Source organism: Melozone crissalis, unplaced genomic scaffold, assembly GCF_028551555.1.
Source record: "Melozone crissalis strain CALT ecotype California unplaced genomic scaffold, PUWL_Pcris_2 ptg000016l_1, whole genome shotgun sequence".
In the NCBI taxonomy this organism is placed as follows: Eukaryota; Metazoa; Chordata; class Aves; order Passeriformes; family Passerellidae; genus Melozone; species Melozone crissalis.
The window spans coordinates 9,380,238-9,400,376 of record NW_026535794.1 but is presented as its reverse complement, the minus strand read 5'-3'; the positions used below and the strand labels follow the sequence as shown (position 1 = coordinate 9,400,376).

Below are 20,139 nucleotides of genomic sequence, written 5' to 3'. Positions count from 1 at the left end.
AATACTGTTACTCATGTTCACAAGACATACACAGATCATAACTATGACTAAAGAATACATTTAAATTAAACTCAATAAAAATATATCCCCTTAAAGAATTATTAAACCAAGCTGGAATACACTGCCCCTTCAGAAATTAAACAGTAACTATGCATGTGCAAAAGAAAACAAACCTGCAGTAGGAAAGAGATGAAAAGAAACACAAAATAACCTTCTTCCAATACAAAGGGCGTAATAGCAAAATCATTTCTTAAAGAGAGCTAACTGCAGTCACCTCTGAAATCCTCCCTGAACCGGCCCTTGACAGCCAGCACTGTGACAGGAGCTGAACTCAGCAGCTGCTGTTCTGTGGCTGGCTCTGAACAACAGCGTTCCTGCAGGGACACCCGTCCGACAGCTCCCACCCAGAGCCCCCGACTGCCGCCAGCCACAGCCTCAGCTCGGGCACCGCGGCTGCTGCCAGAGCTCCTCACTGCAGGGAGGGCCAGGAACCCCCAAAGACCACACCTGGCTCTGCCAGAGCTCCTCACTGCAGGGAGGGCCAGGAACCCCCAAAGACCACACCTGGCTCTGCCAGAGCTCCTCACTGCAGGGAGGGCCAGGAACCCCCAAAGGTCACACCTGGCTCTGCCAGAGCTCCTCACTGCAGGGAGGGCCAGGAACCCCCAAAGGTCACACCTGGTTCACTCCTGCTCCCCACCCTGCCCTGCTCCTGGGCTGCTCACGCCATTGTCCTTCTCCTGCCAGACAGGAACACGTCTGGTGCTGAGTCTTTCTTGCAAGGCAGGCAGGCAGACAAGGTAGAGGGAACAAAGCCTGAGCTTGTCCTGACTCTGTCACACCCCTAACTCAAAAGGAGTGAAAGCCATTCCCTGAATCACAGTCCTGACTTTTTATCAGCCCTTCTTCCTTCAGGGCTTGCCCTCCCAAGTGCAGAACAGGGAATGCACCATCCATGAGTGTTCACACAGCGTAGGACACATCTGGCTGTCCCTTTCCTGCCTGATGCTTTCTCCAGCAGAGAAAAGACAACCAACCTCCTGCTCAGCCCCGTGAAAAACCCCATTTGAGAAGTTTTCTGTGGGGCACAGCACAAAGAAACAAGAAAGCAGAGAAGTACGTGACAGCAAAACACAGAGCAACACTAGAGAAATGACTCTGAGGGTAAGACAGAAAGAGGAAAGAGGTGAAAACAGAGAATCAGAGGGAGGACAGCACACAGACAGGAAAATGTGTGACTGCCACCAAAGAAATGCTGAGTAACACCTGAAATGTTCATTTGTCCATGGGATAACATCCATGTACTGTGCTGTTCATCACAGCCAGGCTCCTGGTGGCTGAACTGCTCCAAGGCAGCAGCTGGGAACAGCCACATTTGACAGTGGGACAATGGCAATGTCACTGCTTCAAAACCAGCAGCTCAACCCATCATACAAAAAGGAAACTTTAATTCAATTTCTTTTCTTATCCTTGTTTTGCTGAAATACACTTTCCAGTTGCAGAAGCATGTTTGCAGAACTCCTAGCTGTCACACATCCAAGCCAAAGGCTGAACAAGGTACACTAATATAGAAACTATCACTCTTTTCCTTCTGCATTTGAACACTTTGTCTTGAGAGAAATAAACTTTCAGCCCACTTGGCTCAAAATCCAGATTTATAAAACACAAAATGTATACATAATTAAATCCTCTTCAACACTTTTAATATTTGTTGACTCCTAAAATCTGAAATTGAACACTCCTGGACAGCTATTTACTGGCTATCCCATAGCAAATAAATTTAAAACCTAAATAAGGCCAGATGCAAAGATGAAACTGAATTATTATTTTCAGGTACTAGCTAAACACAGATTTTTTTTTTAATTAATAACACACTGAAGCAAAAATTTAATATTAATAAATATTTGATGCTTCTTTATAAATTAAGAGAGTTTATTTTGGTTAGTAGCTGAGAATGCTTCGCGTTTCACATTACAAGAGGTTACACAAAGTTCAAGGCTTGACTTTTTATGAAATTTTCTTTTAAAGACAAAAGAACATTTGAGCTTTTTTAATTTTTGTGGACAATTATAAAAACTTGTGTGGTTTTCATCTGCAAAATCCAGGAACTTGAATCCTTTTTTCTTTCCTTAAAATGAGGAACACAGCTTTACAGCTGAATTGAACTTGAACCACATAAATATCAGTAACAACTCCCAAAATAAATGAAGTGACCTAAGCAATTTATAGAATAAAATTCCTTTCAGTAACTCCAACCAATAAATGGAAAAATTTTTAACATTTATTTTTGTAGAATAAATGTGGCCACTAGGAAATATCCCCCACCTTCTCAACAATGTTTCAATCTCCTGACATTATTTTAGACAAGATGAACTCCATGTGGGCTTTTTAGTCTGAATAGTAGAAGAAATTTGCATTTTAAAAGGCTTACAATGCCTTGAAATGAACCTCAACAATTTAAATTCCATTGAACATGTCTGAGTATGCTCAGCAGCCTGAAATCTGCTTTTAACCAGTCTGTGATTGTTGTTAACAATGATGTAAATAATCAGGTAAGTTTATGTGTAGAGCAGACAATCCTGCAGAAGAAGGGAGTGTGAGCTGTGCCCAGGAGAGGCATCTGGCCCTGCAAAGCCTTGGCCTCACTGAGTCACTGCCACAGAAAACACCTCAGCTGAACTCCAGCTGAAATTTATTGTGGGATGTAGGGGGGTCTGGAACCTCTTCCATCATGGTACCCACAAAACCACACGAGGGGGAGCCAGGATTTGGTTGGAGGCTCTAGAGGCAACTGAATGCAAGAGAGCTGCTTTTGCATTTATGCTCAGTTTGTCCCTATTAGGATTCTTAAGATTTACATTATACACAGAGATGTAGGTGAGCTATTTCTAGTGGAAGGTGGCCCTGCCCAAGGCAAGGGGGTTGCAAATGGGTAATCTTTAAGGTCCCTTCCAACCCAAACCATTCTGTGACTCATCATTTGTCAGGAACAAGGGGGGGAAATGTATTTATAAAAGCAGAAATTCTTGATTTGAATCTGAAAAAATAGCACATAATTGAAAATAACAGTGCAATCACTGCTGTCAGCTAACTACAACTCCATCTTTGTAGATTGCTTTCAAATGAGGAGAATTTCAAATGTAACAGAGAGAAAAAAATGCCCAAGAATCAAGGATGCATTAACTGTGTAGTTTCCTACTGACAGGCAGCCATTATTTTACAATATGAGAGTCTCCTCATACTTCCATGCCATAGATCTGAAATTCCAGGAGTATTTCAAGACTTGGGCTGTGACACTGCAGGACCCCAGCTGAGCCAGGGTGAGGTGTGTACCTGCACACAGAACACACCGTGTGCCTGACAGGACAAAGTCTGCAGGGAGCAAAGCACTGCAGTTCTTTCCATTCAAAAATAAACACTCAATTTGTAATTCTAATCTAGAATTCCCATCCTATAAATCCTTACCATCATTTCACTTCCATTGTGACATGGTGTAGGGTCAATAAGTTATAAAAATAGAAATTATTCCTTCCTGAAATTATTAACTATTTTCTTCAATCCATCAGTAAGAGAGAAACAAAACTGGTTTTTAAGTGTCCCATCAATGCTTATATCCTACAGGCATCTGCCAATCCCAACATGGACAGATCTCTCCATGCACTGGCAATTTTACAGCCTACTGTTTGTAAAATTTTAATTTTAATTCCACAAGAAGTTATTTCATGTGCAGAATATGGACAACAAAGAGCAAACAAGGTGTCTCTGGAGTTCTACCTCTGCACTTCAGCTGAAAGCAGAGGGAATATAAACAATAATCTAATGTTTAATGTCATGCTACTAATTTAGGAAAGCAAATCAGAAACTACTAAATTAAAATCTAAACTTTGCAAATTGAATATCTCTGACTAGTAAAAGGTTCATATTAAAAGAAATCACTAAGACTTTTTAAAATACAGATGGAGTCACCAATATTTGTTCATTAGTAAGCTTCTATGTCTCCCACAAAAAAAGCCAAAGATCAAAAAGAACCCCAAACTCAATGAAGTTGTTTTCACTTTCACTTTTGTAGCCCTGCTCACTCATCTGTATCACAAATTCTAAAAAGGGAGGTAGTTTTTAAAATCACCTCATAATGCATTATAATTAAAAAATACTCTATTACAAACAGTCTTGGTATTTGTAAAAGCATGGTTTAGATAGCTCAAGTGATACTGAACATTTGACTTAATATTCTTTTACCCAATTTTCCTGTTAGACTTGCAAGGTGTCACTCATACATTTCACAACTTAATCAAACAATGTGGGACTACAGAGCCCCTGGGACTTCTCAGCACTGGCCTGGGGATGCCCTGCATGGATGCACTAAAGCACTGCTACCTCAAATTTTTCTCAATATTGCTGAAATTAATGAAGTAACACCAGGCCTGAGTGTCTCAAGCCAGGCTGACGTGGTTAAACCAATTCTGTGCTGTGTTCAACTCATGCTAAACTCAGTGCCAGCTGTCCCCAGAAGGGCAGGTGACACTGCACCTGGCAGAAATATGTTCAGTGCAGACACAGGGATGGAGCAGCCAGGTGAAGGCACCACCTGCTCCAGTCCCCTCCTGTGGGGCTGGGTGAGGCCAGGCTGAGCTGCAGCCCAAGGCAGCCTCAATGCACAGCTCTGCATTCCCTGCCTGACACCCCACAGCCTCCCAGGCACAATTACTGCCCTGCACAAAACGTCCATGAGTGATTCAAGACACAACTCCAATATCAGCACTCAGTTTTGGAGGCTACTTTACCTAAGAAGCACAAAAATATGGTTTGCCAGTACAATGAAAATAAATTCGAAAATTTCTTCTGAAGAGCCTCATAAAGCAAAGAACCATGTTTTAAAGGTTCTTTGCTTTATGAGGCTCTTAGTGCTGCAACCCTCAGACCAGTTAGTCTGAGCAGACATCTTAAGAGACCATCAAATCTCCTAAATCAAGCATCACATTGTTAATGTTTTTCTAAGAAAAGTCTGGGTTGTATTGTCATAATACAATTGTCCAGAAATTGTATTACAGATGAACCATTTGAAAAGACAGCTTTATCAGGACTTGTTGGCATCTTCCACACACACAAAGGTGTGTGTGGTTTTAAAGGTGATGATAAAACTACCCCAAAAATAAAAATAAATAAATAAAGCCCTTTAAAATAAGATTATCACATTGTAAATAAAATCCTGGATCTACATACTCAAACATATACAACAGGGTCAACAGTCCAGATGAATCAGCAGATTCTTGAAAGTAGGTACAAAAGGAAAAGTTCAAGCACTGGCAATACCACCTACATTTTTGCACTTTTGTACAATGCATTATTATAAAGCTACATTAATACTCTGAAAGGATCAGTCACTGAGGTAGTAATTTTGAGAACATTCATTTGCAGCTTGTGACTAGAACAAAAACAAGTGATGCTTGATATGGGTGCACTGAAGGGCCTCTCAAGAGCATGCACAACTCAGACCATAACACCAATGAATATAAGATGCAAACAGCTCAAAAGCAGACCCAAAGCTCTCTGGCTTTGTAATTCAGAAATTCCACACAAGCTAGTGATGAGAAGGCACACTAGAGTCAGTACCTAGCTGCCATAATTATGAAAGCCCCCAATTTTACTTCTATCACTGTGTTCCTACTGATAGAACTTAGTGAAGTCTGGCCCTGTGGGGCCCAAAGGAACACTACAGACACACAGGGCAGTGCCACACAGGTGTCAGCACATGGGAGCTGTCACCAACACAGTCACTGCTTGCAGCTCAGTTCCATCAGCAAAACCACACTTCAGAAAGTGCTGCTGATCACTGTTTTGGTGTAGCTGTATTCACATCAGGCCCCACTGGCACCTTTAGCACTGACTGGCTCCTCAAACAGGAGGTTTTTGTCCTTGTTCTGCAGTGGTGCAACCACTTTGGGAAACTCCCCCAAACTGGGTACAGAGTTACTCTTAGCATTAAGCAGCCTGCATGGCCCCAGTGCTTCTGAATGAGGCCTCCTTCCACCAAAGGAATCACAACAGGCAGCACTAAGTATGCAGCCAGCTGCCAAAAGCATGGAGAGGTACAGCATTGATACTTCTAAAGTTACACCCCATTTGGGAGGGCAAGGGCATTTGTCAAAAAAATGAGGTTTTTTAGTATCTGTACCAAAAGCTGGAAGGAAATCATTTACAAGTCAGCTTTCTGTAAAAATGAAAACCATGAGAACCATGATCCCAAGGAGCTTATGATATGAAATAATGAGAAATTCACATGACTAATGCAGGCTTATCTAGAAACAGAGACCAGACAAAGTTAAAATAGAAAAGCAGGTATATTTAATGAAGGGCCTTCAGGTACATTAAGAGCAGGTAAAGCCTCCCCAAGGGGCTACACCCAAAATGGACAATGGTCATGAGTTTTTCAGACAGATATCATTTTAGTCTGTTTATATATCAGGGGTTAATCCTCCAATTACAGCTTCAGGTAATGAAGTCCTATTCCCTCAGTTTGCTCCCCCCCAATCACTTTTGTTTATACTTTTCAGGGCCTGAGGCTGTAGGATGTCTTTGGATAACAGACCCTGACAGACTGTTTTGTCTAACCAAAATATGAAGACAGTTAACTGCAGTTTTTATGGAGTTTAGAGCTAATGCACTAATGCAGTATAGAATCTGAAAAATACAAAAGCTAAAATCTTAAGGCATCACATGGAACCCACAAACACTTCCCACAGCAATCTCTGTTGCAGTACATTTTCACAGAAGTTCAGCTAAACTGCATTTAGAAGTAATTTTTATTACTGTTTAAATAAATTCTCTTTAGTACTGTACCCAGCTTCTGCAAACCAGCAGCTCTCTCAAGGACACTCTAGGATGTCTGTGTAACCACGCTGCCCAGAGCTGCACATAACTGATTGGCACTGATGCAGCACAAGCACTTCAGTGAACCCATGTAGAATCATGAAATCTGTGCACCAGTCAGCATCAATCTCATCATGAACCACAACCTCTGCTGCACACAGTGAAGGTTATCCATCAATTTCAGTTTCCAGTCCTTTACATGCTAATATTTGCCCTTGGAAAATTATGCCTGCATAACATTAATAAATTTGTCCCATATAATTAAAACAGACATAATTCTGATACGTTTTCATGAATTGCTAAGTGTAAAAGAAGGTGTTATGGCAGTTGCTTACTTCTGTGGAGGCAACATGTTCAGCAAGAAACACCATGAGCAAGTCAGGGTCAAAAGTTGCAAAGTACCTGAAGTGTACAGCTGAGGGCCAGGGCATGCTCTGCCAACTCCTACTTAAGCTGGGGAGTATTTATGGCATTTTGACTCATGTAATGCCAGTTTACGTGACCTAATGAACAGACATGCCTTAAGATAAACAGAAGATGAATCAGAGGAAATCTGCATAATCTAAGTACAGTTCTCTGTACAATCTCTTCATATTAAGTCAATACACCAAAATGCAAACTTCACTGTGATTTTAATATCACACATTAGAGTATTTTAGCTCATTTCCTCACTGTACTGCCAAACCTTAAAGGTTTCCAAGGATCAAACTTGCTTTTAGTGCACAGTAATAAAAACTTATTTTTTTACCCAATTAAAATTCAAAAATACTAATGGAAACACTCATTGGCTTCCCACACAGCCATCTCCAATGACAACGGGGAGACTCGGTATTTTCAGAGTGAATTAAAGTGACCCCTACAGATCAGGCCGCTTCTAAAAACACTTTGTCCTTTCTGTCGCTCTTCCGAAGTCCTGTGCCCTTCACTGCTCGACTAAACATTTGCTTACCCTGTCCAATCAGCAAGATCTGAATAAATCATTCTGCTTCTTTCCCCATCAATAAACACGAGGAAATCAAATAGCCTGGTGGAGCTGACAATTAACTGCGACTAACCCTGCGCACGACAAATTGACTGAACCCAAACTTGACAGAGACCAACGCGGCGGCCGCGGCTCACGTGGATGAACCTCCCCCGGCAATCGGGGTTGTGCGAGGCTGAGTGTGTCCCACATCCCCCGGCGAGGCAGCTCCACGCCAGGCATTCCCTCCGCAGGGAAATGACAGGAGGGCTCCGAGTGCTTTCCCCCTGCAAGACCCGGAGAGCGACAGCCGGGGAGGTGCCACCGGCCACGGCAGCCGGGATCGATCGCTCGCCGGCGGGGGGGACGAGCCAAGGAGACATTTCCTCGCTTCCCACAATTCTTACTACACTACAAGCCTGGGATGGTGTGGCCTGATTATACAAAATAATAATAATAACAGCGAGGCAGAGAGATCAGAGATAAACACATCATCGGGAGGGGAGGGTTTTTCCCCTCTATTAAACCTTAGTCATCGCTGCTCCCATTTCTGAAGGCCCGACAGTAAAAGCAGCGATAACAGGGCGGGGGGCGACAGAACCGACACACACATGGGCACGGCCGGGCGCCGCTCCTTACCTTCCTGCTCGCTCCTCCGAGGGACACCTTGGGCCTTGTTTTGAAATCCCCTTCAAAGCTGAACATGTTTACAGCTTATCCCATGGGGAGCGGGGCCCGGCCGGCCGGCAGGGCGAGCGGAGGGGCCGCACGAACCCCCCGGGCTGGCGCCCCGCGGCCCGCCCGCCCCCGCGGGGCTGCTCCACCGTCCCCCGCCTTTCCCGCGGCCTTCGCTATCCCGGTCGCCCCGTTCCTGACCGGCGGCGACGGAGGAGCGTAGTGGGAGGAGGGAGAAGGAGGAGGAGGGAGCGGAGGAGGGGGCAGAGGCAGCGCTCCCGCCGGCCGCGCAGAGAAGATGGCGGCCGCCCGCCGCCCGCCGGGCGCGCTCCCGACACACGGCCGCGCCCGCCGCCCCGCCCCGCGCCGGCTGTCCCGCCTGTCCCGGCTGCCCCGCCTGTCCCGGCTGCGGGTGTTCCGCGGAAACTTCCCTGCTCTGTGGGAAACTTCCGTGCTCCACGGGAAACTTCCATGCCCCGGCCTCCACCGGAGCTCCCCGCGCGTGTGCAGGGCCTACTGGGGCTGCGCTGCCGCATCCTGCCCAGACGGGCCGCGCTGAGGGTGCAGCCGGGCTTTGGCATAGGGCTGCCCTCCTCAGCGTTGTTTGGTACGGGAACACAATTGCTACACACACACACACGCACATTTGTGTACGCATAATTTCTACTTTTAGTAGCATATCACAGAATAAATAAGGTTGAAAAATACTTCTGAGATCACAGAGTCGAACTTTTTGACCAAACACCTCCATCCTAAGTGCCACATCCAGCCCCTAATCAACTCCAGGGACGGTGACTCCACCTCCCCGGGCAGCCCATTCCGATGGTTAGTCAAACTTTTCTGTGAAAAAAAGTTCCTCCTATGTCCTACCTGAGCAACTTCTGGTGTAAGCTGAGGCCAGTTCCTCTCGTCCTGTACTGGGAAAAGAAACCGACCCCTACGTGGCTATACCTTCCTTTCAGGGGGTTGTAGGGAGAGATAAGAATTCAGAGAATTTACAGAATCACTGGGTTGGAAAAGACCTTCAAGATTATTAAGTCCAGCCCAGCCCCAACACCTCAACCAAACCATGGCACCCAGTGCCACATCCAGTCTGTTTTTAAACACATCCAGGGATGGTGACTCCACCACCTCCCTGGGCAGCCATTCCAGAACTTTATCACCCTTTCTGTGAAAAACTTTTTCCTAATATCCAACCTGTATTTCCCTCAACACTGCTTGAGACCATGTCCTCTGGTTCTGTCAGTGCTGCTGGAGAAAGAGCCTAGCCCCAGCTGAGCACAGACACCTTTCAGGAGCTGCAGAGAGTGATGGGGGCAGCCCTGAGTCTCCTTTTCTCCAGGCTGAGCACCCCCAGCTCCCTCAGTGGTTCCTCACAGGGTTTGTGTTCCCAGCCCCTCTCCAGCCTTGTTGCCTCCTCCGGATGCCCTCAAACATCTCAACATCCTTCCCAAACCGAGGGGCCAGAGCTGGACACAGCACTCAAGGTGGGACCTCATCAGTGCCAAGTAGAGGGAAAGGATGAGCTCCCTGCTCCTGCAGGCCACACCATTCCTGATCCAGGTCAGGATGCCATTGGCCTTGGCCACCAGGTCATTCCTGAGTTTCTTTTTCTCCATGAAGAGATGGACATGACCCTATTGCAAAGACTTCTTGTTAAGGGTGAAGACTGAACACACCAATACAGGCTTCTGTGTAGCCATGACAATACACTTGGTAAAATACACATGATAGAGGTGGGCTCAGGACCTCAGCTGATGAGGAGTGGAAAAAGAAAAAAGCTGTAATGTAAAAGTACCAGACCCAAACATGAAACTATATCTGAGGCTGCTTTACATTTCTTAGCCCATTCTCCATTTTTTCAGCATGGTGACTGCATCCCTCCTGACACAAAGGTGGTGCAGACAACAACAGGAACAAAAAGCTGTTTGTTACTCAGTCTGCAACTCAAGGTGGTAAATAAATATAGGTGGCCAAATCCAGCTCTCATTCCCTTCAGTGGGAATTTGATTTCATGAGCTGTAGCTTGTGAATTCTCACATCAGCATATCACAACAAACAAATAGCAAGCACCCACATCAGGAGAGGATGTATGTGCTTTGCAGCTGTTCATACCAAGAGTATAATGCTTTTTACTGTTGTCAAGCTGACTGGCAAATGAAATATTTGTTCAGATTTCATTGGATTTGGATGATTCAGAAGAGTCAAAGTTTTAAAATTTCAGACTTTTCATAAGGGAATGAGGGCTTAGCAAGAGTAAGCATTAGTCTGGCATTTCCCCAGATAATATCATCTCAGTATAAGCAAGCCTGGCCTCCTTAAATACTGTTTACAAATGCAGATGGGGTTTAGGATATTGTGAAATACCATGTCAAATGTTTGTCCATAGTTTCAACACATTGCATTGCTGATGAAATATCCCACCACTCTGTATTGAAATTATAGTAAGTTTTTTTTCCAAACATGACAAGATTCTTTTCAATTTGACTTTGGCCTTGATAAATTTTATAAGTCTCATACAAAAAAGGACTAGTCTTGGTGTCCCTAGCAGTTAATTAATTAATTTTCATTAGCACAGAAGCAATCTGTTAGGTTATGAGTTTGTGCCATCTTCATCAGTAGAAAAGACAGCTTAGGGATGCAATCTCATCTTATTTAAGAAGTGAAAGAAACATGAAACTGCAGAGAGCAGAGTTTCTATGAAGTAGAGTTCTCACTGATACGCATTTAACATGTTCCAGCTTCAGTATCAGAAGGACACAAGACCTTCTGCTCACCCTGGCTGTTACCTTCTGCAGAAGTGGTTGGCAAATGACACAGGCCCAAGTAATGAGTGTCTGAGAAGTCTTGGTGATTTCAGGTATCCCCAGCCCAGGAAGGACATCAGCTTGTTGGGTTGAGTCCAGAGGAGGCCACCAAGAAGATTAGAAGGATGAAGCACCTCCCACATAAGGAAAGATTGGGAGAATCGGATTGTTCAGGCTGGAGAAGAGAACATTGTGGAGTGACCTCATTGTGGCATTCCAGTACCGGAAGGGAGACTGCAATAAAGACAGAAAGAACATTTTTACCATAAAACATCATTCCCCCAGGACAAGGGGGGAATGACTTTAAACCAAAAAAGAGTAGGTTCAGATTAGATACTAGAAAAAAAAACTCCTTACATTGAGGGTGGTGAGATGCCACAGCATCTGTTGCACTTGAGACCGCCACAATACACAGAGTGTCACTATACAGTCTCAGAAAGCTTCAACCCATACAAAACAACATCACATCAAAAGGCTGCAAGTGTCTACCCTTCTTGCTCTCTAGCTCAACCTTTTATGCCCTTATGTTCATGCATTGCACCTGTGTGCCCTCTGCTCCCTTTGGTGGCTGGTCAGTGCCCCTGGGCACTCCATGGCTCATTATTGTCAGTGCTGCTCACCTGCTGCTCACAGCTGTACCCATGGGGGATGAGGCTGGGCCCAGCCCCACTCCCAATCCCACAAACTGTGTGCCTGCAGTGAGGCACTGGAACAGGCTGCACAGAGAAGCTGTGGATGTCTGTCCCATCGCTGGAAGTGTTCAGGGACAGCTTGGATGGGACTCTGAGCAGCTTGGCCTGGTGGGAAGTATCCCTATCCATGGAAGGGAGATTGGAACTGGGTGATCTTTAAGGCCCCTTCCAACCCAAGCCATTCTGTGATTCTATGATTTGCATATGCTCCTCAAGGCCAGGACTGGTTTAATATTCTCAGGGAGCAGCAAGAACACGTGAAGGAAGCAAAGTGGATGCCCCCAGCACGGGCCCTCCCAGGTCAGAACATAATTCCACAGGATCCAAAGAGAGAGGGCAGAGCCTGGCAGTGGAGACACAGGGTTCAGCCCCAGGCAGTCCTGAGAGGCCAGACAGTGCTGTGATGTTGTCCAAGGAGCATCCAGGAGGAAGGGCTGGAGGCAGGTACACCTGAGCTTAGAGGGACCGATGAGCAGTGGGGTGAGTGAGTGAGTGGGGACCCCAGATGTGACTGCTCAGGGCAATCCAGGGCCCTCACAAACACACACTCAAGGATGTAGGAATGTTGCCCTTGTATATCTGCTGTGTTTACCCACCTGCCTCACCTGTTGCAATCTTTCCCATCTTTTTCATCTCCTTATTGCCCATTCCACAAGACATTTTGTGTACTTCTAGTCACAGTTCTCTGCTGTGTGATTGTACCTTTTTGCACACATGTGTACATGTGGCTTGGTCCAGTTGTTTGTCAGATGCAGTCTATTAAAAAAATGTCATTCCTCAACATTTTCCTCACTCCCTGAAACCAAGTTCTTCAAGTGCGTGCAAATACCATCTTTTTGTTGTAAATGCACACCATAGAAATTAAAACAGCAACACAAAGGTAGTGACAGTTGTAGAAAACATGGGTAAACTGTGTTTCAATCCATATTACAGAGAAACTTATCTATAGCTTCTAGGTGCCAAGGGACAGGAAAAATCTGTGATGCCCATATGGCTGTTGTAAGATCTTCCTTTTTTCACTGTGAGTGGCTCGGAGCAAAGCCATCTTCTGAAAGTCTCTTGTTGACACTTCTGAATGTCTCTTGTTGAGCAGAAGGAAAAGAGGAATGAAGATTTGGTGGGGAACAATAATAACAAGAAAAATTATTCCTTCCCAACAGTGACAAAGATCTTGAGTTGTTGTGCTGGGTGTCAAGGATAACATTATGGACGTGGCTTACAAACTGTTAAAATTATGAGCTCCTGGTACCTTAATGTAAGTAGCAGCACACTCTGCCTCTGCCAGGAAGATTTTTTAATGTTTGTAAATACTTTTTCTGCATATTAAAACAAATCAATGGCACTTAAATTTTAGAAGGAAAGTAAATATTACTCATGTTTTACCCTTTTTATGAGCACTGTGTTATATCTACAATCTTTTTTCTATTCTCAGGCTATCCCCAAAAAATTTAAGTTCTGATGCATTGTCCTTCTGGCCTCATTCTGTACACACATTCCTGATTTAGACAGGGTAAACAATCAAGACTGTATTTGGCAATTGCTCAGTTCTGTAGGATATGATGGCCAAATTGTCACCACCTCACCATTACATTCCATTCCCTATGTAATTATAATAAAGTGTCCTAAACTTTTTTTGCTGACTCGCTGAAGTCAGATGAAAATCTAAGATGCACTGACAGGGCCTCATTATGTCCTATATTATTTCCCAAGGTACAGAAAGATTTTTTACAAGAGTGCATAAAAAATGAATGGTAAATAAGTTAGAAATGCTTTAATTTACAGGAGATGAGGCTTGAGATTAGTCCAAATGCTGTGATAGGCCAATATCTGATTTTTAGTAATGCTTTTAGTAAGGTTTGCTACCATATGGATTGACTGTGGGAGGTAATTTTTTTTTTTTTAATTTATTTACTCTGAGTAAAACACTGAAAATTAAATCTATTCTATCAAAGAAGATACTGGCAAAACTGTAATGTAAAAAGCACTTCACTTAAGCACTTCCTTTAGTTAAACCTGAGTGCCAATAGACACTGCCAAGGAATGAAGACATTTTATTTAAAATTACACTGGCAAGAGACCATCAAATTATCCTTAACATTTTCATTAAATTGAGATACAGATATAGTTAGGATAGTAAATCTTTTCAATACAAGGAGTTTATTCCTGAGCCAAGGCCAGATTCAGCAGTAATTGTAGGAACTATTAAGACCTAAAGGCTCATCTACATTACCAAAACAACTGTTCAAGGCTTTGGCCCAGTTTTGAAAAATGGACAAGCTCCATCCTGTACTACAGAGCTAATCACATCAGCAAACTGCAGTGATGCCTTTGGATTCCAGTCTGGGGCCATCATTCCATGTTTTGTTGGCTTGGTTCAGTGAGATTTGGGGGGTTTCCATTAGAAATCAACAAATATCTATTGGTTGCCTGCTGTCCCTGCTCTTAAGGAAGTAAAAAAGTCAAACAAGTGGTTCCTTTCTCAGTATTGACACCTTACTCCTCTAAGGCATGTTGAGTTGATGAGATGAGGAACCTTATATCCACAGTTTCTAAGATGAAAAATTTATTAGCCTATAGTCTCAGCTCCTTTATAATAGCTACATCGCAAAATTTCTCCCCCAGATGTGCCTACACTTCATTCACAGCTTCTGATGGTGCAAGGTCATTTATTTTCAGAATCCAGTCTTCTGGGGAGCACTGAAGGTAAGGACTTTTTATCGTTTTAGAGCTGTAGTTGTAGGACATTATAATGTTATTTGCCAAATGTTACTTAACCATGAATTCTGTTTGGTTTTCTAGGGTTTAAAAATATAAACATATTTAATCCCAATGCTATTGCTGCTAAATAGTAAAGATTAGGATCATCTTTTTCAAGTCTGCCTAAAACCCAAACTATTTATTTTAATAGGAAGGGAGCATTCAGGATTCTTACATGTCATTGAAAGTCCAATTTTAAAGAATAATTACCCTCAAGTGAACACAAACATAACTTCATATTTACCTTACTATCTTTGGCTCACCTTTGATACACCTGGAAGCTTTCCCTAAACATAAGCATTAAAAAAATTGGCATTCCTAGCAATTCCAACACGTTGATTTTATCTTGAGAGAAACATGTGTGCTATGGGTGAATATACATCTAGCTGTTGTTAAAACGTGTTCCATTTAATTTCCTATTTAAATTGGTTGGAATATTTTCACCCTCCCTTGGTGCCCATGTAAACAAGAACCTTGTCGAAGTCAAATCTTTCATGTGGTTTGAGAAAAAACCAGACGGGATTATTTCTTAAATTACATTGCCTGAGCTTCTCTGTGATCCAGAAAAGTACAGGCACACATGCATGCTTACATGTGCATGTATTGATGCAAGGATTTATGGATGAGTTTTCATGCAGGAATCCACAAAAGAATTTAAAGAGGTCTTTCATAACAAATTACTCATAATTACAAATGTTAACAGGAGATCCCAGTACACCCCAACCTCTGTCCATTAATTATGAACACTCAGGTGGGTTGTTTGTTGCACAAGGCCTGGGCTCCTGTGAGTGAAAAAACAGTGAAAACACCTGTTAATACCATGTCCACTCAGAAAGTGAATTTTCCCTGACCACTTTTTATGAGATGGAAGTGGCCTTCATCTGGAAGCAGCTTGAAATTAAAAGCAGCCAGTAAATTCATATCTGAAGACCCGTTCATAAAGAATTGAAGGGACATAAATTATGATCTGGCAGAAAAAATTTATGAGAAAGCAAAATAAAACACAGAAATCAGTTTAGATAACTAAGGGGAAGCAATAGTATTCTGATATTTAAAATTACTCTGGAGAATTTACTACAGCTAGTCATGGGATCCTGAATAATTGTTCTGATTTACATCTGTGTATCATTCAAGTTATTCAGACTCATTTTCTGCATGGGTGTTTTAGCTTAATCCTATATGAGCTGAATAGGTTCTCCTCTAAGTTTAGATTTTGCATGGCTCAAATCCATTCATTCAGGTTTGCCATTGATGAAAATGAGCATGGTACACAGAACTCAGTAGGAACTGAGTAGAACTTTACGACAGTTTATGCTGCCTTAGAAAAAAGTTCCCAAATTTTACTCCTACCTACTCTTACATTTCAAGTGACATCAGTGTAATCTAATTTTAGCTGTCTAAATATGAGGCATCTGGTCTAACCTCTTCATCTAGACCTCTCCACACAGGGAGTTGCTTCCTTCCTCTTCTAAACTCCTCCCTTACCAGGGGTTTAGGATGTGCTGATTGACTGAAAGTTCATTATGGATTTGGGCACTTGCCATGTGCAAGGCTGAAGTTAGCTGGAGTCACTTCACTTTCTATGTGACTGAAAACAAGCCAGTAAAAAATAAGAAAGAAAGAAAGAAAATAAAACAATAAAGAAAAAAAAAATTCCTTTATCCTTAAAGTAGGAGCAATGATGCTGAGGCACTTCTAAACAGATTTTAAGACCTAAATGACAAATTAGCAATAAAATTATTCAGGATTATTATTAATGTCACAGAAGGATGTTATGAAAAGTATCAGAGACTGCTGAATAATTCCCATTTTACCAGTTCTGAAGTCTGCAATTAACATCTACTCTAGAAAAAGACACAGAAATTACATTTTTCTTTTGATTTCTTCCAGTAAATTTGGATTTGCAAAGTGCCATTAGGAAGAGATGAAGGTGCCACAGGATTTGGGAGATGTAGTTTAAATGCTGAGCACTTCCACTAACCTGCTGTATAATCATACCAAGTAAGGCAGCTGGAAAACACCTGTGCACAGAGCGGGCTGGGCTCCAGCTGGGCAAGAAGTGGAACAGAAGTGGCCAATGTGCCCTTGCAGCACAGAAAACCAGCTGTGTAGCAGGTGGTTGTATTAACCAGAGCATAGCCAGCAGCTTGATGGAACTTCTCTCTGCACTCTCTGCACTCTCTTCTCTCTGAGAGTGCATCTGGAGAGCTCCATGCAATTCTGGGCTCCTCAGGGCAAGAAAGATTTTGGAACACTGGAGGAAATCATCAGAGGACCAACAGCACGGTGAGGGACTGGACTGTATGGTACAAGGAGAGGCTGGAAGGATTTGGTTTGTTCAGCCCTGAGAGCAGAAGCTGAAGGAAAGACCTCCCTGCATTTGATTACCATCTAATCAGAGTGTGTAGTGAGGGTGGAAGCAAACTCATCTTGAGAACACAAGTTGCAATGGACACAATTTGCAACAAGGGAAATTAGATTATTTTCAGCTAGATATTAGGAAGAAATTTTTATTGCTGCTGCTGGTGAAACACCCTGGATGGGACCTAGAGAAATACGCTATGAAACCTGCATCCTTGGAGACACTCAAACCTGCACTGCACAGTGTGCTGAGCAATCTGTTGTCCTGCTTTGTCCACAGGTCCCTTCCAGCCTCAGCTCTTCTCTGACTCCGTGACTCAGTTCACCAAACTGATGGCTGTGTGTGGCTGTTTGCATCTCCTCTGGTTGCTCTGGGCTCCTTTTGGGATCCCTGTTGTGACTCTTGCAGTGCCAGCCTCACCATGAGACTCTCCAGTCTGTGGTCAGAATTATTGCTCTGTTGCTGAGATCTTTCTGATGATAAAGGGTCATCAGAAAGATCTCAGCATCTCATCATTTCTGTCTTCTCTAGGCTACAACTTGATCATACCAGTCCCACACTCTGCAGCTCTCTTTCACACTTGCAAAGCAGAGAAACTCCTACCTCAATACTTTTTTGGAGGAACACTTTTGTTAATATTTGATTCTCATTCAGAGCCTGTGGTGTTGGCTGCTGTGTATGAAAAGAGAAGAAAGAAATGAGTTCTTCCAGATGATGACAGCACAGTGGCTCCCTCCTCCCCTAAGCAATGCCAACAATAATTTAAAATTAGCCTTTTATCTTCAAATGTGTTTCAGAGCCACTTCAGAGTGAGAAGAGCTTCTTAACATATGAACTTTCAGATGGGTGGGTTGAAGAAAATATGGAGCTTTCCTTTAAACAATTAGAGACCATTTTGCTAATCAATTTTTGTCAGGCGCCTAGAAGCATTTTTCATTATCAGATTCCAAATTGTCTTAAACAGTACAAACTAATGAACTTTTATCAGTCCAGTTTGGGGCACTCTGATATATCCCTGCTCAAATTAAATAAATCACAAACCTTAATTAACAAAGACTGGCATGGCTGCAAAAGCAATGAATTAGTTTGTACTCTATCTGAGAGATCACAAACGTACAGTAGTTACAATTAATGGATTTAATTTTAAATGCTAGGGCTCCAGCATGAAAGTGCCTGAGAAGTCCATCCTGGCATTCTTATTACACTTTAATTATAATTGATGTACCTGGGAAAGATGTCAGCAATGTACATTTTAGCACAGGTGCTGGTTTCCCTTAAGAACTCATAGTCCTTGCTTGAAACAGTCAATGATATGCAACAAGATTTTGATGAAATCCAAATTTATTAAGGTTATTAAAATTTATTAATTATTTGGCTCTGTAGAGATGTAATCTGGTACTATTTTTTAATAGACAGCTTTATATATTTAAGTTTCAGAATTGAGGTTTATTTTTAGTTTAAAACATTCTGTCTCTCTTGGCCCCCTCCCGTCATTCCCATTTCTTCAGATTTGCAGATTTGGGGTTTTTTTTTCTCGTCTTAGGCTAAGTTCTTATCTTCCAAGCAGATATTTCCAGCTATTTTCTATGGGGTTTTTCCAGCCTTTGGAGAGGTCTTCACTGCTCCACTATCACCATTCCTGTATGAAGCAGCTCCCTGGAATGAAGTCAGTCAAGTCTAAAAGATAAAGTCAGTGAACATCAGCAGAAGATAAATCCATCTTCCGTGAATTGCATCAATCCACTGCCATTGTTTGAGGTGTCAAGCCTGAACTGAACATAAGTGGCCCCAAATTAAACATTTTCCAAGGGTAATCCTCTTCTTTTCTACATTTTCTACATCTCAGGTGGGATCTGCACCCCACTCTCCCTCCCAGCTTGGTCCTTCCACCTCCTCAGGGTTGTCTGGACCACACTCCCAGCCCTTAATTCCAGGGCACTCCTGTGCAATTCATCAAATCTCCCTGTGAGACACTACCCTTTTCCTGCAGGATGACTTTAAAAGAAAAATTTGCTCTCCAATTGACTGGAGACATATAATTGGAGCACAAACCTGATGATAACTTGTCCTTCTCTTATTGCCTCAATTCCTGGACTTATTAGACTATGGGAAAACTCCATCAGTCAGTTAAGGAGGAAAATTAATTTTTTGATTACTGAGACTGGAAATGGCAAGTAGGTGAGTCCTGAAGGCTCATAAAAAACAAAAGGCAATTAAAACTAATCCCATATGGATTTCATCATTGACTTTACAAAAGGTTTGTCATTGAGTTTAATGTAGTCAGAATTTTCTTGATTTCTTTTGAAATATAATTTGAAGACTGTGTCCTGATTATTGGGATCTCATTCATGATTTTTGAATATTTTGTCTTGGCAATATGGTATTTTGTAGAATTCTGTAACAGAGGTACAGCCATTTGCTAGATCTTGTGTATTATGCATCTCTGGAACACAAACCCGTGATGTGAAAATTAATTTTTTTTTAATCAAATAATGGATATAATATCTACACAACTGGATTTTGTGTTAAATACTCACTTTCATCAGTTCTACTTTCTATGCTTACCAATTAGTCTCCACAGCATTTGAAATCAATAACAGCAAAGTGATGGATGCTGGAGAATAAAAGTGAATTTTTTTTAACTGAGAAATTGAAAACTTGCCTACAAGCTGTGTTGGTTTGCACTATCTAATACCCTAGTGTAAAGCAAGGAAATATTTTGGCCAGATGAGAATGCTCATTTGGTCTCTTGTGAAATGCAGCACATGGAATTTGGTTCATTTGCCTCTGCGGTGATCCGTACATTTTGGATCTAGCACTTGGAAAGGCATCCTGCACCATGCACTCTGGTCCCCTGCTGCCTCACGTTCCTCACATGCAACCCTTTGCACAAATTTATGGAGCTCCATCCTGGGAAAACTTATGCTGTTTGAGGCAGAGACTGATGTGTTTCCCCTTCAGGAGTTTGGCCATTCCCTGTTTGAGCCCATTTATCCTTGTGGCCTCTGTGACATC

At 42.7% G+C, this 20,139-nt stretch overlaps 1 protein-coding gene across 1 annotated transcript in view; it reads right to left on the bottom strand.

The window, feature by feature from the left end:
• Positions 1–8,595, bottom strand: part of UBE3C (ubiquitin protein ligase E3C) — a 71,201-nt gene extending 62,606 nt beyond the window's left edge. The window contains exon 1 of the mRNA XM_054273578.1: positions 8,471–8,595. Coding sequence (XP_054129553.1) covers positions 8,471–8,536 — 66 coding nt within the window. The 5' untranslated portion in view covers positions 8,537–8,595. The remainder of the gene's footprint in view (positions 1–8,470) is intronic.
• Between the last annotated feature and the right edge of the window lie 11,544 nt (positions 8,596–20,139).